At 51.5% G+C, this 22,271-nt stretch overlaps 1 protein-coding gene across 3 annotated transcripts; it reads right to left on the bottom strand.

Moving 5' to 3' along the window:
• Positions 1-871: 871 nt before the first annotated feature.
• On the bottom strand, positions 872-21,918 carry smarca4a (SWI/SNF related BAF chromatin remodeling complex subunit ATPase 4a). Of its 3 annotated transcripts, none has more exons than XM_084449138.1 (34): positions 21,787-21,918; positions 19,908-20,171; positions 18,850-18,976; positions 17,747-18,205; positions 17,079-17,177; positions 16,656-16,911; positions 16,176-16,302; positions 15,920-16,093; positions 15,470-15,643; positions 14,531-14,698; positions 14,342-14,389; positions 14,111-14,241; positions 13,333-13,387; positions 13,107-13,222; positions 12,561-12,708; positions 12,314-12,477; positions 12,095-12,161; positions 11,743-11,853; positions 11,121-11,363; positions 10,664-10,777; positions 10,067-10,174; positions 8,917-9,003; positions 8,567-8,613; positions 7,578-7,744; positions 7,227-7,390; positions 6,217-6,489; positions 5,426-5,503; positions 4,887-5,105; positions 4,250-4,515; positions 2,774-2,882; positions 2,299-2,400; positions 2,011-2,143; positions 1,443-1,576; positions 872-1,342 (listed from the first exon to the last, which is right to left on the bottom strand). In XM_084449138.1, exons 2-34 carry the CDS (start codon positions 20,133-20,135, stop codon positions 1,310-1,312), a joined length of 4,929 nt encoding a protein of 1,642 aa, XP_084305264.1. In that variant the 5' UTR covers positions 20,136-20,171; positions 21,787-21,918; the 3' UTR covers positions 872-1,309. The 3 variants fall into 3 exon arrangements, with proteins under 3 accessions (XP_084305264.1, XP_084305263.1, XP_084305262.1); XM_084449137.1 differs by having other exon boundaries at positions 2,774-2,879; positions 14,342-14,392; XM_084449136.1 differs by having other exon boundaries at positions 14,342-14,392.
• Positions 21,919-22,271: the final 353 nt, after the last annotated feature.

The following is a 22,271-nucleotide window of genomic DNA, read 5'->3' on the forward strand; positions in this document are numbered from 1 at the left end:
GTTTTAAATCATTGGGTCTATTTTTCTTTCAATCCACCAAGAACTGTAGCTTAGCCTACAGCTGTTTCTTCCTCCACGTCTACGGCAGCGCCGCACTGCTCTCTGGGAAAGAGGCACAAACGGGGCCAAGAAAACTACTGCACATGTGCTGTGGCCTACGGAAGTAGAGTTGCGTTGGCATACTGTACTTCCTTTTTACTACCAGTACGTACTACAGCTGTCCCTAGAAAGTACGAGCCTGCTGGCTTGCATACTGCAAAATACGACCGGATGTAGTAGGACATCCTGGTATTTTAGCCATGCTGCATGTGGCATAGGCTACTATGTAGTGGGAGATGCATCCTTTTTTGGCACACTATATAGTATGGAAGTATGCGATTCGGAACGCAGCCTAGGAGTTGTAGAAACTGTTGCCGTGCGCGCTGGGTGAGCAACTCTCATTGGAATGAATCAATACCTCCATGGAACGACTGGGCGGCCATCTTTGATGGCCTCGCCCAGCTCTCTTAATACATCCATGAGGTGGTGATGCACACAGGAAGAGACCACGTCACAGCAGGAAGTAGAATCATGAGATGTCTTTATTGTTGTTTTTGTAATCCAGTGACACAGACACAAAACAGAGTCCCAACCCCCCTCCCCCACCCCACCCCCTCATTCACATACACAGAGTGGGTGGGTGGGTGGGGGGTGTACCGTGATCCCATGTGTTTTCTTAAATTAAGCATCGACATTGAGACAGAGAGGGAATTCAACAGACACAGAGACGTGTATTCTAGGAGAACACAGGGACTCAGCTCAAAAAGAAAAAAAAAACGAAACAATAAAATGACAAAACAAGAAGAATAAAGTTTAAAAAAGTGTCGACTGTCTCTCTGTCTCTGTGGTCCAGGATCAGTCTGCTCTTCCAGACCAGTCTTAATCATTTAGAGGAAACTAGAAGATTTACACACACAGTCCTAACCAATCACAGACGCAGCCTGCCTGTCCGTCTACCAATCACAGACACAACCTGCCCGTCTGTCTACCAATCACAGACGCAGCCCGTCTGTCTGCATTTAAATAGAGAAATGAAAGGTTTCATGTTTTTTTTTCTATTTTTTGTTGGTTTTTAATTTATGGTTGAACTTTAATAATGCTAATAATAAATTTGTCTCATTAAAATTCATCTCATCTAGTAAACTAGTCAACTAGGCCTCTGCAGATGGCGGACCCTCCAGGCGCTCTCTCTCTCTGCTGAGAACAGAGGGTCCGAACCTGAGGGGGCACTGGTCCAGATCTGGGGGGCCGCTGGTCCAGATGGTTCCACTCAGTCCTCCTCACTACCGCTGGCAGAACGCTCCTAGAACACACAACCAGGAAGAGAGAGCCTCAGTATCTGTGTGTCTCAAATCCTCCTGCTCCTCAGTATGTGTGTGTGTGCGCGCATGTGTGTGTCTCACCTCCTCCTGCTCCTCTTCGCTGTCATCGTCACTGACTACAGGTTTGGCCCGGGAGCCCCGCCCCCTGCGTCGCTGGCCCCGCCCCCTGTCCTTCTCCTTCCTGGACAGCTTGATCTTCACCTTCACTGAGCGAGCTGAGAGAGAGAGAGAGAGAGAGAGAAAGAGAGATGGAGGGAGAGAGAGAAAGACAGAGAGATGGAGGGAGATAGACAGAAAGAGATGGAGAGAGAGAGATGGAGGCAGAGGAAGAGAGAGATGGAGGGAGAGAGAAAGAGGGAGTGAGAGAGAGAGGGAGGGAGGGAGAGAGATGGAAAGAAAGATGGAGAGAGGGAGGGAAAAAGAGGGATGGAGAGAGAGAGGTGGAGGGAGGGAGAGAGACAGAGGGGGGGGGGAGAAGGAGAGAGATATGAGTGAAGCTACTACAAAGGACAACCAAGCCAACAGTTTATGACTAGGTCATGATCCTAGTCGCTCCACCACGTGCTCCCTAGACGCTGCTAAATGACTAATGTGCTGCTAAATGACTAATGTAGTGTGTGTGTGTGTGTGCGCGTGTATGAATCCTCACATTCAGACTCGGAGCCTTCGTCCACCTCATCCTCCTCTTCCTCACTGTCCTCTCCTTCGCTGTCCTCCTCCTTCTCGATTTTCTGCCTCACGCTGGTGAACACTGACTGGAGCACGATGGAGTCCTCATAGATCTGAGAGAGAGAGAGAGACAGAGAGAGAGAGAGAGAGAGAAACAGTTATTACTGGACTGATGAGTAGAAGGGATTCTTCTTCAGAGATCTGGCTGAGGTTAAGATATGATAAGATAGGGTCAGGGTCTAGGGTTTGAGGTCAGGGGTCGACTCACCAGCGAGCCCTCCAGGTTGAAGGTCTGTGCGTTCTGACAGAGCAGCATGACGTCTTTCTCCAGGTCGTTCAGACTGCGGTACTTATGACTGCGGATCCTCTCCTGGGAGGGGGGGGGGGGGGGGGGGGTTAGATCACCAGCAGACCACACAGCTCTCTCGCTCTCCCTCTCCCTCCCTCCCCAGCAGAGCACTCTCTCTCTTTCTCCCCAGCAGAGCACACCTCTCTCTCTCTCCCTCTCTCTCTCCCTCCCTCCCCAGCAGAGCAGGGTTCTCTCTCTCTTTCTCCCCAGCAGAGCACACCTCTCTCTCCCTCTCTCTCCCTCCCTCCCTCCCTCCCCAGCAGAGCAGGGTTCTCTCTCTCTTTCTCCCCAGCAGAGCACACCTCTCCCTCCCTCCCTCTCTCCCTCTCTCCCTCCCTCCCTCCCCAGCAACGCAGACAGTTCTCTCCTAGAGCGTGTTGTTGTTGTTGTTTACCTTAATCTTCCTGAAGTCCACCGGCTTGCGGATCAGCTCATAGTACTCTGGCAGCTCCTTCCTCGACGGCAGCTGGATGAACACCTCGCTCAGCTGGCGGCCATTACTGCTGCGAGACACACACACGCACGCACACACCGGCCAGGGTTAGTTCACCATAAAAGGACTGACTGGAATCAGACAAGACAGGCAGATTACAATAACACTAAAATGGAACAGACTACAGCTACGGTGCCTGCGGAGGGTCAGACTACATGCTGCTGAAGAATCTAGGGAGAAATGTCTCTAACATCTACAGAGTATTACTGCTATGTATTTGATTTAATGTGTTTGTTTGTTTTCATGTGGACACTGTAGTCGTAGTAGAGTGAGGGAGACAGCTGGTGCTGCTGTGGCCGTTCGCGGTAGTGGGTATCAAGAGGTCACACTTAGGCCACAGGGGGGGCCTCTCCTCTGGGGTATTAATGACACCTCTATGGGACACTATAAACAGACACAACCTAGACTGACAACCAATGGTGATTAAGATATCATGTTAGGGTGACAGGCGACATCTGTATGGTCACTCCTCCACCAATCTAGCTTCACCTAAACGGGCAGGCTTAGGTGTGGGGGGTGGGCCGAGAGAGCACTATTTACCGTCTCAACCAAACCTTGAGACTTTGATTTGTGAACGCGGTAGACTTGCTGTGCCTGTGGCTGCCCAGCCCGATTAGACCAAGCGGGGGAGTAGGGAAGAAGACTGAGGCCTCGATCCTCGGCCCACAGCTCCAGCCACAGAGACAGGGAGAGACAGGGACTGTTCCATGTGAGTTTAAGTTCTGTCCAATAAATCATTGTTTGCCGCTTCCAATCCTGTGTTGTGGTGATTTCATCAATGACTATCACAACAAGAAGGCTATTAAAATCGTGGTTCATAATTAGATGGTGCTGCAACTCTTATCAAGGCTTACAAAAAAATACACAACGCAGAGCAACAGAAGAAGAAACCAAGCCAAGCCAACACTGCGTTCCGTTTGTCTGGGAAGTGCTGAGGTGGGAGGTGAACGGAGAACGACGTCACCCACGAGGTCACCGCGCTACAGTAGACGACAACGACTTGGCGCAAAGATGGACATTAGCTAGCTTTGTTTGCCAAACCAGTAGATAACAACGCACTGTGTGGTATTTTGTGCATATAGAGGTAGCGAAGTCCGCTAGTTGGGGAATACTTAATGAGACACAAATAAGACAGAAATGCTAATAAAACAGGATTACTAAGGTTTTACTTAGTTACACAGGGAGCGGCCATCTTGTTTAGTACTTCCAGAGTGAGCTGGGGGTCGGGGTGAGGGGTACGAGTGGGGAAAGCAAGTCCAGAGGGGCGTTCCAGTTAAACTGCGAGTAGTACTGCGTGAATCACAACTTCACGAGCCAAGTGGACTGCAGCAACAGCTACTGTGTCTGTGGAGGGACACACAGAACGCCCTTCCTCACCCATCTTTGTACTTGATGACGGCGTCCACAATCTTCTTCATCTTCTTGGTGAGGGAGGGGGGGTTGGGGGTGAGCTTCTCTGCAGGGGGCCGCCCACGCTTCTTGGCCTTCTTCACCTCCTCGTCCTTCTCCCGGCCCCGCCCCCCGCTGGAGCTGGGCGTGGCCGGGCCCGGCAGGTCGAGGTCGCGGTCGCGCTTCCTCTTCCTGGTCGTCTTCTTGTGACGCACCTCCTCCTCGATCTCATCCAGAGTTCCCTCCTCGATGGCCTGGAGGACACACACACACACCAAGAATATTATAATTAACAAAAACTAACTAAAAAATGAAGGTGGGAAAAAAACATTTTAGTTAACTGAAATAAAAAACCTAAGCTTTACAAAAAAAAACACAAATAGCAAACTGTATTGTGCGTTTACAAAACTAGAATTATATTAATAAAAACTAAAATTATAGAGAAAATGTAATTTTATTCTTTTTCATTTTGTACATAAGCCTCGTATTTTGGACGGATATGAAATCTATCTTCCTTCTTTTTTTTTTTTTAGCAGTGCCCCTGGGATCAGGGATCTGTAACCGTGACCCTCATAGGTCTGAATCATCAACTATGACCCCACGACCTCCGCGGTTGGGGACCCACCTTGAGCCACTGCTTCTCGGTGAGGGAGTCGCTGTAGTCCACCTCCTTGCGCTGCCGGGAGCCGCGGCCGAACATCTTCTCCTCCTCCTCCTCGCAGGTGAGGCGCTCCACCTCCGCGTCGTCCTTCATGATCCAGGTGGGCAACTCCTCGTCCTCCATCAGCCGCGGGCGACGCTTCACGTTCCGCGCCTCCTCGCGCCTCCGGTCCAGGTCCATACGCTGGGGGGGGAAGAGGAGGACAGAGGGGGGAGGAGAGAGAGGAGGAGGAGAGGGAGAGGAGGACAGAGGGAGGAGAGAGGGAGAGGAAGAGAGAGGGAGGAGAGAGGGAGGAGGAGAGAGAGGAAGAGAGGGAGGAGGAGAAGCCAATCTCAGTGTGTCTCCAGATCAGACTCAGTGGTAGCCAGTGTTCAGACTCAGAGAGGTGCAACATGAAAAGCTCCCGTTTCATCAACGTGTTCTAAGAGCCAATAGCAGGAGTCTCTGCTTCCTCCTCCAACTTCAGAGCCAACCAATCAGGAGACAGAGGGGCGGATCCTCACCATGAACTGGTCGAACTCCTCCTCGCTGCGGGCGATCATCTGGTTGACGGTCTCGTCGTCGGGGACCTCGTCTTCCTCCTGATAGGAGGGGGAGACCAGAGAGGCGGAGTCAGACCAGAACAGGGCCGCATGGGGGGGGAGGAGCCTCACAGAGACACGCCTCTGAACGGGCAGGTTCGGGCATGTAGTGGTTATGATGAACTAGTGAGGAGGTGGAGTGAAGGAGAGCTGCTCTACTGTTAGGACTCTAGTGATTCTACTGTTAGGACTCTAGTGATTCTACTGTAGGACTCTAGTGATTCTACTGTTAGGACTCTAGTGATTGTACTGTAGGACTCTAGTGATTCTACTGTTAGGACTCTAGTGATTCTACTGTAGGACTCTAGTGATTCTACTGTTAGGACTCTAGTGATTCTACTCTTATTCTACTGTGGATGGAGGACAGACAGACAGGAAGAGACTGCACCTAAAAGAAAACAGGAGAGAGAGAGAGAGAGAGACAGAGAGAGAGGAGAGAGAGAGAGGGGGACAAAGGGATGGAGAGAGAGAGTGTGTGGGGAGAGAGAGTGTGTGTGGGGGGAGAGAGAGAGTGTGGAGAGAAGAGTGTGTGGGTAGGTAGAGGGAGACAGAGTGTGAGGGGGGAGAGAGAGAGAGTGTGTGTGGGGAGAGAGAGTGTGTGTGGGGGGCGAGAGAGAGGGAGAGTGTGTGGGGAGAGAGAGAGTGTGTGGGAGACCGAACCAGGGAAGAGGCTCATGGGAAAGAGGGTGTGGTGCAGAGACGCAGTTACTAACCCCCACCCAGTTCCCCCCCTGGCGCCAGCCCCCCTGGGCCCCGACCTCGTCCTGTTCCTCGTGCTCCAGGATGGCCTGCAGGAACGCCCGGCGCTCGTGGCTCGACGACTTCTGGTCGAACATGCCGGCCTGGATGACCTTCTGGTCCACGTTCAGCTTGTACTTGGCGGCCGCCAGGATCTTCTCCTCCACGCTGTTGACGGTGCAGAGGCGCAGCACGCGCACCTCGTTCTGCTGGCCGATACGGTGGGCGCGGTCCTGGGCCTGGAGGTCCTGGAGGGAGAGAGAGAGAGGGAGGGTTAGAGATGGAGAGAGAGAGAGAGGCAGGGAGAGATGGAGGGAGAGAGAGAGGCAGGGAGAGATGGAGGGAGAGAGAGAGAGAGAGATGGAGAGAGAGAGAGAGGGTTAGAGATGGAGAGAGGGTTAGAGATGGAGGGAGAGAGGGAAAGAGAGGGTTAGAGATGGAGTGAGAGAGAGAGGGAGAGAGGGTTAGAGATGGAGGGAGAGAGGGAAAGAGAGGGTTAGAGATGGAGTGAGAGAGAGAGGGAGAGAGGGTTAGAGATGGAGGGAGAGAGAGAGGGAGAGAGAGAGAGAGAGGAAGGGAGAGATGGAGGGAGAGGGTTAGATGGAGGGAGAGAGAGAGAGGAAGGGAGATGGAGGGAGAGAGAGAGAGGGTTAGAGATGGAGAGAGAGAGAGGAAGGGAGAGATGGAGGGAGAGAGAGAGAGAGAGAGGGATAGAGATGGAGAGAGAGGAAGGGAGAGATGGAGAGAGAGAGGAAGGGAGGGATGGAGGGAGAGAGAGAGAGGGAGAGGGTGTGGGAGAGGGCTAGAGATGGAAGAGGATGCTGGGGTGTGTGCATGTATGGGCGTTGCGTGTGTGTGTGTGTGTATATATATATATATATATATATGTGTGTGTGTGTGTGTATATATGCGTGTGTGTGTATATATATATATATATATATATATATATATGTGTGTGTGTGTGTATATATGCGTGTGTGTGTACCTGGTGGGGGTTCCAGTCCGAGTCGTAGATGACGACGGTGTCGGCGGACTGCAGGTTGAGGCCCAGCCCCCCGGCCCTGGTGCTCAGCAGGAACACAAAGTACTCCGACGCCGGGTCATTAAACGTCTTCAGCAGCATCCCACGGTCCTCCGCCTTGGTGGTACCTGGAGGGGGGGGGGGGGAGGGGGGAAGAGACAGAGGGAGAGAGGGAGAGGGGGACAGAGACAGAACAGAGACACAGAGACAGAGAGAGAAGAGAGAGACAGAAAGAGACCGACCCTGCGTTAGAGACTGAGGATCTGAGTGTGTTCTACTAGGAGGCGCAGCGTTAGAGACTGAGCAGGTGCTCACCGTCCAGACGCAGGTATTTGAAGTTGCGGAAGGAGAAGTAGTCCTCCATGATGGTCATGAGCGTGGTCATCTGGCAGAAGAGCAGCACCTTGTGGTTGGTGGCCCTCAGCTTGGGCAGGATCCGGTCCAGAACCTCAAACTTCCCCGAGGATCGGTACAGGTCCGCACTGGAGGGAGGGGGGAGGAGAGAGAGAGAGAGGGAGACAGAGAGAGAGAGAAAGAGTGTGTTAACATCTCGCCACAGTCCTCTTAGAGTAAATGATGTTCTGAGGTAGTGTGATGCGAAGGTTGATTAACACCTGTTTTCCATCAAGTTAAGTGCCTATAAACGGGCTTTGTAAAAGCGGGACCACCGGGGAAAAACGGCGGGAAAACAGGTGATTGAGACCATCCCCACCACGCTGCCTTCCCGCTGGGTTCGGCTGCGTCATGTTTGACATCACGAGCGCATTGGCGGAATGAGTGTTCAGGCTGGTTATGCTGCACTTGGCTACGTTTTAAGCCATTTTGAGTTTGATTGATTTTGGTAGGCTACTATCAGCCTCTAGTTTATTGTGGTACAAAATAGATTTTTATAAAAGCGAATTGGAAGTGGTTTTCAAGAGTTTATGGATGTAACCTACTTGTCAGAACACAAAAGTGAAACTTAAAATTGTTGGCAGCTTGACACAATCATGAACAAATACTCAGCTAGCAAGCTAAACAATATAGCAAGTTTACAATCTACAAGTAGCAGGAGGTACAAGTTGCTCATTTGGACAAGGGAATATGACTGTCTACTATGCAGTTTGCCTCCGCGGGTCTACCCAGGGGGGGAGTTTACATCACTGCTGAGCGGAGCTGGAGATGATAAACACCAAAACCTACTGCAGAGTCAGCAGACATGGGACTGAATGCTGAGCATGCCCTTCACACTGACGCCTGAACTCAGATGTTAGTGGATGTTGGTGAGTTTTGGGGTCAGTGGGAACTGGGCTTAAGTGACTTACCCACTTACTACTCCTCCAGTGTAGCCCAGGTGCTCCGAGAAGGACTCCTGCAGACAGAGGAAATAACACTGTTACAACACAGTTACAACCAATCACAATTTCACTGTCCATTTAAGGTGGCGCAGGGGGAGATGTGAGTTATTTAAGGTGGCGCAGGGAGAGATGTGAGTTACTTAAGGTGGCGCAGAGAGAGATGTGAGTTATTTAAGGTGGCACAGAGAGAGATGCGAGTTATTTAAGGTGGCGCAGGGAGAGATTAGTTATTTAAGGTGGCGCGGGGAGAGATGTGAGTTATTTAAGGTGGAGCAGAGAGAGATGCGAGTTATTTAAGGTGGCGCGGGGAGCTGTACCTCGATGTGCTGGAACATGTAGGGGTGGTTACAGATCTTCCTCAGCTGCATGATGGTGTTCATCAGGGTCTTCGTTCCACCCTTACCCTGAAACACAATACACACACACAGTTATAAAACACACAGCTACAACACACTACCCTGAAACACAACACACACACACTACCCTAAAACACAACACACTACCCTGAAACAACAGTTATAACACACTACCCTGAAACACAACACACACACAGTTATAACACAGTAGTAACACGCAGTGTTAGTCTGCTAGACTCTGCAGAGAGAGACTCATCTTCCTCCTCCTGTAGTGATTTAATTTGATTTAGCTGCCCTGCATTTTAATCATGTCATGATATTGTAATCATAATCATCCTATGGTATAGATTGTTCTACATAACCAGAACTTTAAATGCTAATCTGCTCATGAGTGATATTAGATGAGACCAACAATAAACTGCCCAACAGTAGTATAAAAAGTCACCACCAGGTGTAGCCAATGGGAACGGATCTGTAGAAAATGGAGTTCCCCTACTAACTCAGCAGTTTTAAGAGTGCTGAGGCTAGCAGTACTAAGGCGGGAAGAATAGTGTGTGCCCGGCCTGAGCATTCAAAATATCCCAATGTCTTCCTGTTAGATTCCCAGTCTTCCCCTCTTCTCTTCCCAGAGTTGCCAAAAGATTGAATTAATGCTGGCACTGCAGTCTTATGTACGAAAGCAGTTTACAAGTGCCCATGTACCAAGGGGGGATTTCCCCTGACGGGAAATGATAGGGGTACGATGTGGACATATTTGGACATAAGTTATTGCTGAGCCAGCAAATTAGACACCATTTGATTGGTGGCAAAGCAAGTGATGTATGGAAAGTGGGATGTGGTCAAGAAGGGGGGGGGGGGGTGGTGATGAGACTATAAAAGTCAATAACACAAAGGACAAGGTGTTCTTTCCCGGGGAAGCTCCGACTTTTCTGCTGTTTGTTTCTGAAGAGCAATAAAGTCAAATCGCATGTGGACTCTTGGTGCCTCAAGTTGATTTTCTTCTCAGACTCTGAAGTTATTTTGAAACTTTGAAACCAATCTGGACTTAGATTTATTTCTTGGAATTTGACCTAAGACATAGTAAATTATTTTACACAACACTCCTCCTCACCTTCTTATCCTTCTCAGAGCCGTCGGTCAGCAGGACTCCCTTGGCCTGCATGTGTCTGTACAGGACCCTCTGTAGCGCCGACATGTCACACTTGATCACATACTCCACCTGGAACACACACACACACACACACACACACACACACACACACACAGACACACACAACACACCACACACGTTACATACATCTCAGTGGAGAGATTAACCAGCCGTTTGTACCTCAGGGAGCCACCAGAGGGCAGTGTTGACATCGCCAGGTGAACCAGGGGAGTTGGGGGCTCATCAGAGACCAACATCTATATATCAGAACCACAGAGCTGGACGAGCTCAGAGAGAGAGAGATAGTGAGGTGTTGAGGGCAGTCAGGGGTGTGGAGGGCAGTCAGGGGTGTCGAGGGCAGTCAGGGGTGTCGAGGGCAGTCAGGGGTGTCGAGGGCAGTCAGGGGTGTCGAGGGCAGTCAGGGGTGTCGAGGGCAGTCAGGGGTGTCGAGGGCAGTCAGGGGTGTCGAGGGCAGTCAGGGGTGTCGAGGGCAGTCAGGGGTGTCGAGGGCAGTCAGGGGTGTCGAGGGCAGTCAGGGGTGTCGAGGGTAGTACCGACCTTCTCAGGAAGCTGAGCCTCCACTTCCTTCTTCAGCCTCCTCAGCAGGAAGGGGCGGAGCACCTTGTGGAGACGGCGGATGATCAGGATGGTCTCCTCCTCGTTCAGGTCCACCTGGAGACGAGAGACAGGGGGACAAACGGCTCTCAACTACTGCCATTGCCAATCTGCTTTCCACTGAGGACAGAAGAGAGAGAGAGTGTGTGTGGGGGCTGAGAGAGTGTGGAGAGAGAGTGTGTGGGGGAGAGAGAGAGTGTGGAGAGAGAGTGTGTCGGTGGGTAGAGGGAGACAGTGTGTGGGGGGAGAGAGAGAGAGAGAGAGAGTGTGTGGGGGAAGAGAGAGAGTGTGTGTGTGTGCGTGTGGGGGGGGGGAGACCGAACCAGGAAAGAGGCTCATGGGAAAGAGGGTGTGGTGCAGAGACGCAGTTTGCATGTGTGTGTGTGTGTGTGTGTCCCACCTTCTCCCCCGTCATGGCAAATGGGGCGTTGAACCACTGCTCGAAGGTGCTGCAGCTCTTGAAGATGGTGGGCAGCAGGAAGTTGAGCAGAGCCCAGAGCTCGGGCAGCTTGTTCTGCAGCGGCGTGCCGGTCAGCAGCAGGCGCCGGGGGGCCAGGTAGTGGGTGTTCAGGACCACCGTCAACTTGCAGTGGTGGTTCTTCATGCGGTGTCCCTCGTCCACGATCATGTACTTCCAACGCAGCTGGACCACAGATATCATGCACACATCTATATGTAGTATATCTATATGATATACAGATCTACGGTATAGTATACATACAGTATATGATATACAGATCTGTATGTAGTATTATATACAGGTCTATTTTAGGTTTGTATTTAATTTTTTGGTAATGATGTAGTGACCATTTTAAAGTGGAAAAGCCTGACCAGATACAGGGGTCAGGGGTCGCAAATTAGCCTTGGCTAGAAACCCTATATGCAACACATCATGTTATTGTCCCCTGTGACAAATGTTGTTTGTATTGTCCCTGACAAATAAAATAAATAAATAAATAAAGAAGAAGAAGAAAAATAAAGAAAAATATCCAGATCTGTGTGTGTGTGTGTGTGTGTCGTACCTTGGCCAGGACCTGCTTGTCCTTGATGATGTACTCGTAGGTGGTGAGCAGCACATTGAACTTGCCGCTGCGCAGGATGGGAACAAACGCTCGACGGGCTGCTGGAGAACCCTGGACACACACACACACACACACCCAATCACACGCATACACACACACACACACACACACACACACACACACACACACCCAATCACACGCATACACACACACACACACACATGCACACACACACGCATACACACACACAATCAGACACAAGTCTATGCTACTATAGCCATACGACCATATCCAGCAGTCAAAACGTGAGTCTAGAAAGCAACAGGGCTTCCAGGCTCTGCTGTCTACTGACCTTGTAGGAGATCTTGACCACAGACGGAGCCCACTTATCAAACTCATACACCCAGTTAGACAGGGTCCTGGAGAGACACAGAGAGAGAACAGTTAGATAGGGTCCTGGAGAGGGAAGACTCAGCGAGAGGAGAGACCGTCCGAGGGAGAAGGGACACGGGGGAGAGGAGAGAGACCAGGAGGCGGAGGGGAGAGACCGGCGGGAGGGAGAGGTACGTACGAGAGCGGTACGATGATGAGGAAGGGCCCGTTGATGCGTTTCATCTCCATGAGGTAGGTGATGAGGGCGATGGTCTGGATGGTCTTTCCCAGGCCCATCTCGTCCGCCAAGATACCATTCAGGTTATTGTTGTACAGAGACACCAGCCACTCCAGACCTTTGATCTGGGAGAGCAGAGCACGGGTCAGGCCACGCCCCCCGACAGCACCGGCTACTAGTACTAGTGCGTACCAGCGAGGGTGGTTACCTGGTACTGTTTGAGCTGACCGTTGATCAGCAGAGGGGACTGCTTGTCCACCCTCTCGGTGACGGCGTGGGCCACGGCGTAGTAGGACTGCAGACCCCGGGCGAAGGCGGCGCTGCCGTACTCGTCATCCACATCCTGTTTAGCATGTCTGGAGAGAGAGAGGGAGGGGGAGAGAGAGAGGGAGGGGGAGAGAGAGAGTGAGGGAGAGAGAGGGAGAGGGAGAGGGAAGGAGAGGGAGGGAGAGAGACAGAGGGAAGGAGAGAGAGAAAAGAGAGAGGGAGGGAGAGAGATAAAGAGAGAGAGAGGGAGGGAGAGAGAGAGAGAGAGAGAGAGGGAGGGAGAGAGAAAGAGAGAGAGGGGGGGATTGTCAGCACCACTGAGAAAATGATCACCATCTCTTTACATTAACAGTGAGCTGGTGATGTTGGTCTTTATAGTAACAGTGAGCTGGTGTAGCGGGATGTTGGTCTCTATAGTAACAGTGAGCTGGTGTAACAGGATGTTGGTCTCTATAGTAACAGTTAGCTGGTGATGCTGGTCTCTTACTCGATGATGTGTTGTGCATCGTACTCCGACACGTCCTCGATGTCCGGGTCTGGAATCTTCTTCTTCTCCTCCGGGGGCGTGGTCTTGCTGCTCGCCTGAGGCTCCTCCTCCTCCTCCTGAGGGAACGGAGAGAGAGGAGGGTCAAACTGAGAGAACACACACTCGCCCGGGCGATGAGAGAGAGGCGAGCAGCGGCGCCCCCTGGTGGAGGAAGGGGCGGTCCTACCTCCTCTTCCTCTGAGCCGCTGTCCTCGCTGTCGGAGCGTGGGGCCACCTCATACCTGCAGGACAGACACCAGACAGGTCAGTACCCTCCCACACTACTGACAGGTTCAGACACCAGACAGGTCAGTACCCTCCCACACTACTGACAGGTTCAGACACCAGACAGGTCAGTACCCTCCCACACTACTGACAGGTTCAGACACAGTCTACTCATTCACCTGGAGATCTCATTTGTCACAGACAAGCGTGAAGGTCAAGCCTGGTGTTCTATATTACACTAAACTCTAGACATGTTCATATCACTATACTAAAGTCTAGACATCTTCACTATACTTAACTCTAGACATGTTCATATCACTATACTAAAGTCTAGACATGTTCATATCACTATACTAAAGTCTAGACATGTTCATATCACTATACTAAAGTCTAGACATCTTCACTATACTTAACTCTAGACATGTTCATATCACTATACTAAAGTCTAGACATGTTCATATCACTATACTAAAGTCTAGACATGTTCATATCACTATACTAAAGTCTAGACATCTTTACTATACTTAACTCTAGACATGTTCATATCACTATACTAAAGTCTAGACATCTTCACTATACTATAGACATGTTCGTATCACTATTGGTCTAGACATCTTCATATCACTGTAGTCTTGTCTAGACGTGACAGGTTGCTCATGTGACTGTACTAGTGTGGTGACAGGTTGCTCATCTGACTGTACTAGAGTACTAGTGTACTAGTGCGGTGCCGGCAGACTGACCCGGGGTTCATCTCCAGCCAGGCCTCCAGCTGACCGGCTCTGGGGGCATCCAGACCCGTCAGGATCTTCCCACTGTCCATGTGGATGACCTTCACCGGCAGGTCACTCATCTGGCTGGTCTCGTCCAGGGGCTAAGGGACACAGACACAGACACACACACACGCTCTCATCAAGACCTCACTGTGTGTGTGTGTGTTGTGTAATTGGCTGAGTGTTGAGTGACAAACTCACCTCCCCGTCAGGTCCGAGGCCAGACATTCCTCCCTCTGCACTCTCTGGCTTCTATAGGAGGAGGAGGAGGGAGAGGGAGGGGAGGAGGATGAAAGGAGAGACAGAGCGGTTAAGACTCTCTTAGACCACAACACCCCATCATCAGTGTGACCCCCCCCCCCCCCCCTCTGACCTCCAGGAGACACTCACCTTCTTCTTCTTCTTCTTCTTCTTGTCCTTCAGGGCCTGGACAGCCTTGTGAGCCCTGACCAGCTCCGTCAGGTTGGCCACGTACTCGTCCGTCTGCTGGAGCAGGTAGGCCAGACGCTTGTCCTTCTTCTGGTCAATCAGCTTCCTGTACCCCTCCTCATCCTCCGCCTGGAAACACACACACACGTTAAACTCCTAAAGACTTGTATTTATTTAAAAAAGGGAGAGTGCACATTAATACACTCTAGGTAAATGTGATTTAGCCTTAAATGTTAATTTTAATCTGCAGTCAATTTTAATATTAGCATATTTGATCAGATTTTCCCAGCTCGGGAAATGATACTTCGTTAAAATTTTACAGTAATGATATTTCTTTGGCTTTTTATCTAATACTTTCAGTGTATGCTACTCTGCTTATAGAGTCTCTCACTTTGTTTTAGTACAATTACCTGACTGGGCTCAGCTCGTGAGACAATAACGTGTGTGTGTGTGTGTGTGTGTTAGGGCTGCACGATTATGACAAAAGATAATAATTGCGATTATTTACTTCAAAATGGTAATTGTGATTAATAATTGCGATTAATATTTAATATATAATAACCAAAATGCTCCCAAATCACAGATGTTGATCCCTTTCTTGCTACTAACTCACTGACCTCATTTTCGCTAAATTTTTCACTACTCACGGCTGCAGGTACTCTTGTGACACTTGTCTTGACCTACTGCTATCTGTCTTCTCAGTGAAATTGCTGCGCACAGCGCACTCAGCGGGAACGCATGTGATTGGTCAGACAGCATAAGCGCCTGTGATTCGTCTGTGTAGTCTGTGTAGTCTCGCCTTTTGCGATTAGTTAATTGCGGAGGTCATAATCAAGATTTCGATTAATTCACGATTAATTGTGCAGCCCTAGTGTGTGTGTGCGCACTGCGTTGTCTTACCATCAGCCTCCTCATCCTCTCCTTCTCGATGCGCTCGTTCTCCTTCTTCTGCTCGCGCTCCGTGTTGGCGTGGTAGGTGGCCACCGCCTTGGTGGCCTTCTGCAGCTTGGCCGCGATGGAGCGGTGGTACTCCTTAAAGTCCTTAGCATGCTGCAGGATGCTGTTCAGGTACTCCTACACACACAGGCACGCACGCACACAGGCACACACACACAGGCACACACACACAGGCACACACACACAGGCACACACACAGGCACACACACAGGCACACACACAGAGGGTTAGCATTGTGTTTCTATCCTCCACAGATGACAGGGATGTAGGGAATGTCTGGAGTCAGGCTACGGAGTCACACAGCTACTGTGGCGTGTTCAGTGTTCCAGATGTGTGTGTGTGTGTGTGTGCGCGCGTGTGCGCGCGCGTGTGCGTGTGTGTGCGCGCGTCTACCTGGTGTTTCTGCCGGCGCTTCCTCTCCTGCTCGATCTTCTGCTGCTTCTCCAGCTTCTCGGTGATGCGCGCCTCGCGGAGGGACTGCCGCTTGCTGCGCTTGTAGGCCTTGGCGTTGAGCGCCGTCTCCAGCGCCGTGTCACGACGCATGCACACCACCACCTCCTGACGCAGCTGCGGGGAGGAGGACGAGCGCTCAGAGGAGTTGTGTGTGTGTGTGTGTGGTGGGGGGCGTTTGGAGGGGGGGGGGGTGTACCTGTCTCTGGAAGTTAAGCAGTCTCAGGGCCTTCAGCTCGATGTTGGCCTTGGTCCTCAGGTCTCCAGCCAGGGAGCCAGGGAGGTGCTCTAGTTCCTGGATACGATGGGCAATACGAGCCTGCAGCCTGGACACACACACACGCGGTCAGATTAGACACAACATACGGTCAGACACACACACACACACACACACACACACACACACACACACACCACATACGGTCACACACACACACCCCATAGAGTCACACACACACACCCCATACAGTCACACACACACACCCCATACAGTCACACACACACACCCCATACAGTCACACACACACACACCCCATACGGTCACACTACGAGCCTGCAGCCTGAACACACACACACACACACACACACACACACAGTTACGGTCAACATACGGTCAGACACATACGGTCAACATACGGACACACACACACCCCATACCGTCACACACACACCCACCCACCGGTACTCCCTCTCCTGGAGGATCTCTACGGGGTCGAGGCCGCGGGGCTTCTGGATGGGCGTGATGCGGTTCTGCTTCTGGTGCAGCACCATGGGGGCGGGCTGGGGCGGCTGGCCGGGCGACTGGGTCTGGGGGGGCATGACGGGGGAGGCGGCTGGCGGCACGGAGGGCGGGGCCGGGGACGGACGGCCGCTGGGCTGGGGCGGGACCAGCTTCTGGGGGGCGCTGGAGGGTGCGGCGGCGTTCACCATGGGGCCTGGAACACACGGGTGTTAGCGTCTCTCTGCCTCTCTGAGTGTGTGTGTGTGGTCAGCCCGTATGATCGAGCTACTAAAGATAAACATCGACAAACAGGAACATCGACGAAGATCGTTTGACCCCCGACCCCTAGCGGGGGGCGGCAGGTCACGGCCCGTGTCTCACCTTCAGGCCAGGGTTTGGGGGGGCCGTTGGTGGGCTGGCCGGCCATGCCGGGGGGCACCCCTGAGGGCCCTGGGGGGGGCATGCTGGGCCCTACCATACCTGCAGGAGCACAGGACAGGAGTTCATATTCATAACCCAACACACACACACACACACTAGCATTCTACACAGACACAAACACATATTCTCCACCAGGGGTCTCAGTTTAGCATTACAATTATATTGTTTCTTTGTTTGATATTGACTAGATGTGTGAGTGACTGATTATGTTATTTGTGTGTGTGTGTGCGCATGTGTGTGTTGTACGTTTAGTAGTACAGACAGACAGGCTCGCTTATCCATGTATTGTTTACAGTGTTATGGTTAGGGTGATAGTGCTATTATTTACAGTGTTAAGGTTATGGTGATAGTGCCATTGTTTACAGTGCCCTTGTTTACAGTGTTAAGGTTAGTGTAATAGCGCTATTTATTTGGGAGGATAGGCAGGCATGATCCACCAAGCCTTTGCGTTTGTTTGGCTTAACTCAACATAGGTTAACCAAAACAACTTCATTTGATTAAGCATAAAAACAGTCGTGTGTTTGTGGCGTGTGTTTATATGTACGCGTGTCTATGACTGACATCCGTTCCATCCAACGTGTGTCCCCAGTACCTCCGCCCCTCCTCACCGTGAAGTCTGTTGTAATTGGCCTGAGCCGGGCCGGGCCCTGCCCCCGGCCCCGCCCCGGGTCCAGCGGAGGGGGGCATGTTGGGCATGGAGGGGGGCGGCTGCTGCTGCTGCTGCATGCCCGGCATCGGTCTCTTGCCCTGGACCGCCATCTGCAGGTGGTCTGGTAGGGGCTGCCCGCGGGCCAGCATCTTATAGGCCATGATCTGGGCCCGCAGCTGGTGCAGCTGGTTCTGGTTGAAGGGGGCCGGTCCCCCGGCCGCGCCCGGCCCGGCGCCGGCTCCCGGTCCCTGGGGGCCTCCGCCGCCGCGGCCCTGTGGGCCCATGGTCTGGGGGTCCCCGCCGGCCTCCATGGGGGCTCCTCCTCCGGGGCCGGAGGGCATCATGGGGCCGGAGGGCGGGCCGTTGGTGGGCACGGGGCTGGGGGCGTGGTCAGAGCCCCCCAGAGGAGACGGGTAACCTGGGAGGAGGAGGGGAGGGAAGAGGAGAGGAGAAGGGAGAGAGAGAGAAGAGGAGAGGAGAAGAGAATCCCAACCCATTGTCAAGCACAATTTCAACACAGAGTAAAGACTATCCACTGTCTTCTATGAGTCCCTCCATCTGTCTCTCTTTCCTATTCCTTCCCTCCCTCACTCCGTCTCTCTCACTCTGTCTCTCCCTGTGTCTCTCTCTCTGTCTCTCCCTCCCTGGGTTGTGGTGTGGTAGAGTAGCAGACCACCCCCCTCCTCTCCTCCGCCAGTCTGCTCCTCTCTCTACCAATTACAGCGCCAGGATCACCAGTCTGCTCCTCTCTCTACCAATCACAGCTCCCAGATCAGAGCGGAGGAACAGGCTGGGCTGGGTGTGTTTACAGCAGAACTATGCAAATGTCATCGCCTACAACACGTTCTCCTGTTCCGCCAGGCTAACACCCAACACGTACCTACAACACATTCTCCTGTTCTGCCACGCTAACATAGCCCTATTTTTCTCTCTCTCTCTCTCTCTCTCTCTCGTCTTTTGTGCTGCTGTGCTCCAGGTAAGCTGATCTGACTGTGTGTGTGAGGGTGTGCCAGCCGGGCAGCGCGGGCCCCAGGGGGAAGGGGGGGGTGTTGGGGGCCGTACCTTGGGAGTGTTGGTCCATGGGGCTGGGCGGGGGCCCCATACCACTCTGGACCCCAGGCCGCATGCCCTTCATCTGGCTGTAGCGAGGGTCATCGGGCATGCCCTTCTCATGCATGCCCTCCATGGGCTGTTGGGAGGCGGAGGCACACACAGACACAGACACGTTAGGATCACTGTACAGTACCTTTGTGGATTTTTTTAACTGTTGTGCCTCTTGATACCAGCTTGTAGCTACATTGGAGGACGTAATTCGCAACACTTCCATTAAGCCCTTGTCTTCTACCATAGCAGTTCACCTGCAGTCCATAGTAGTTTGCGACCGCATTTGTCAATTGTTCTGAGGTAGACTTGGCCTACTCATTCTGTGCTGCCTGCTCAGGGGGGGTCTGGGGGCTGTGGTGCCTATGGGGTCCGCTGGGCAAAACCGATTAATACAAATACATACACATTAATTAAATTATCAAATTAAAATGACAGTTTTTTGCATAATTCATGTATCTAATCTAAGGCGTTAAATTGACAGCCCTAGTTAGTCTTCTTCGTGTGGGTTGGATGTAATTGTCCTCTCCCGCCCAGGCTTGGGGCCAAGGGGCTATCCTTTTACCACCCCGAGCCTGGGTGAGGCGGTCACCCAGGCTATATATCCGGGCACACCTCCAGGAGCCATGTCACCGTTTCGTCATCCACAGCCGCCAGGCCAAACATTCCGTTGGGTGTCCGATATAGTCGGACAGTCCTGGATGACGTGGTCTGCGGTTTGCTCCTCAGCGCCACACTCGCACGCCGCACAGGATGCCAAGCCCAGCCCTAGTTAGTGTATCTCTCTCAGTGCTACATTACTGTACAGACTAAGCATGGACTGCCTGTCATGTTAGAAGAATGGGCCGGTACCAGGCTGAGCACAGGTGTCTCCTTAGTATCAACTAGAAAGACACTAGAGTCACGTACGTCCATCACTCACCTGCTGTCCACTAAGAAGAGACTGGTGTCTCTGGTTGGGATGAGTGGGTTTGAGTATAAAAGACGCGCTACAGTCTCTCAGACCAGCCCCTGCTCACCTTGTGCATCTGGTGCATGTTCTCCTGGGGGTAACCGGACGGCCCCTGGGGCGGGTGGGGGTGTCCGGAGCCGGGGGGCCCCGGGCTGGGGCCCATCATGCTGTGAGCGGAGCCCGGGGAGGGTCCAGGACCAGGGGAGGGCCCCATCATGGCCCCAGGAGAGGGCCCGGGACCAGGGGAGGGGCCCGGCCGAGGAGTCCCTCCCATGGGGGGGTCCGGGGTGGACATCTCTCTGGGGGAGTCCGTGGGAATGTGAGTCAGCAGCTGCAGAGAGAGACGCACGGGAAAGACGGTTAGAGGAGAGACTAAGGCATACACAGGAGAGAGAGAAAGAGAGAAAGAGAGAGAGAGAGAGAGAGAGAGAATAGACTAGCTGGCAGACGAGTGAAGAGAGACCCTGGGTAGAGAGCAGACCAGTAGCCAAGATGAGACACTGACTGGAACACACTAGACAGTCTCATCCCACTGTGGCTGGCTCCCAGCGCAAGCTGGCTTAAATTGGACGCCCAGAAAAGGAATTTAGAAACTGATAAGCAATCGTGGAGAGGAGCAGGACCAATAATTCCAATGTAGGCTACTTGTTGCATAACCATGGAAAATAAAACTTGAGACTTGTATTGTTAACAGAAAAAGTATTTGCCTTTTAGATACCAAACTGCTGAGGTTTAAGATGTCAGCCGATGTCTTGATATTTCAAGCATTGCCTAGGTGCTTTCATAATGATCCAGCCGTAATTATGTGATATTCCTAAATCCATTAACAGTGGGTGAGATGAGCATCTCTAGTCTGTACTTTGTGTTCCTGTCTCTCTCATGTCCAGCTGTTTCTCTTTTATTGCTAAAACAAAATTGAAAGCTTATCAATCCAAATTACACCAGTTGGTTTGAATAAATAGAAGATCTAGTTCACACATCCCTTCTACTACAAAGAAGCCGAGGGATAATCTCGCCTCATTCAAAACATTAGCATGGATAGCTCGCTACCATCAAATCAGTTGGCTACTGAGTAACGTTTAAGAGGCCATTCTTCCAGACAAACACACAACTCAAAAAAGCTATTTAAAAAAAAAACAGCAAATCAGACTAGCTATAAAATGTAGCTAATGTTAGCTAACATTAGGTTAAGTGACTCAGATGACAACTTCGACATGTTGAGATGATATGGAACAGTAAAACAAAACACCTGCTAGTAGCTCGACACAATAAGGCTAGCTTTAACATGCTAGCTAGCTATGCTACCAAGGCTAGTTAGTTAGCTATGCTAGCTAGTGTCACGGGGCTGTTGACACTACAGACTATGTACCGGGTAGCTAATGCTAACGCTGTGTAGTTTAACGGTAGCTAGATCACCAATTAGTGCAAAATAGTTTGTTTTATATCACAGATTTTATTCACTCGAAATCTTTATTTAAATCGATTTGAATCAAAATTTATTTGTGTAAAATACGCTTAAAATGAAAAACAAATCACAAAGAGTTCCCTATCTAGCTAGCCTAGAACATCCATTGCTAGTGGTTAGCTCGCTAGCTAGTCTGGTAACCGACCATGCTCTTCACCGGCTCAACGGGGCCAAAACCGGTTTATTGGACGGTTTTCGGATGTGGCGGAATGTAGTCTGATCGAGTCTGGAGATGATTGATCCATCGCGCCTCCCGTACCCCGGCTCCGTACCACGGTTCATCTCCCAAAACTAGTACTACAACAATTCATTCATTTCTCTCCGCGAAAACACACACAAACATGTCGGTCACGGATACCGCTTTTCTTCTATTCAAAACGTATAACAATAAGCAAGAACTTAGATTTTAAAACGTTACATTTCAAAGGAAAATAGGTTGTTAAACTGATATAGTAAAAGAATCGAATGAATGTTGACTTACAGGTATTAAATTATATCGCCGAGGTCTCGCCGGTGTTCCTTCGTTATCCTTCAGGCCAGAAACAAAGAGCAACCGAGCCAGTTGGCTTTTTTCCTCCCCCCTCTCTTCTCTCCTCTCTCTCCCCCCCCTCTCTCTCTCTCCTCTCTGCTGTATGTGAACCGGGCGGCCTCTCTCTCTTCTACGGACCAGCGTATCTCTCGAGCGCCCCCTCCACACGCTCGTCTCCCCGTGCAGCGCATGCCCAGTACAGGCCTCGTTGCAGGCTGGAATGCGGCCCTGTGTTTCTACGTGGGGGATGGGTGTTACTGTGGGTGTACGAGTTATTATAGAGCACCGCAACACTGATAAATAATACTGAAGCTAAGGGAACATACATAGAACTGTAAATCATTGCATCGTTCCGTGAAAATGGTAGATCTCCGGGAGATGCAGTACACGGTATAAAACGGCAGTGTAACATTCACCAGGCAGGGTCACAATCACCG

Source organism: Borostomias antarcticus (genome assembly GCF_949987555.1).
Source record: "Borostomias antarcticus genome assembly, chromosome: 14".
NCBI classification, from domain to species: Eukaryota; Metazoa; Chordata; class Actinopteri; order Stomiiformes; family Stomiidae; genus Borostomias; species Borostomias antarcticus.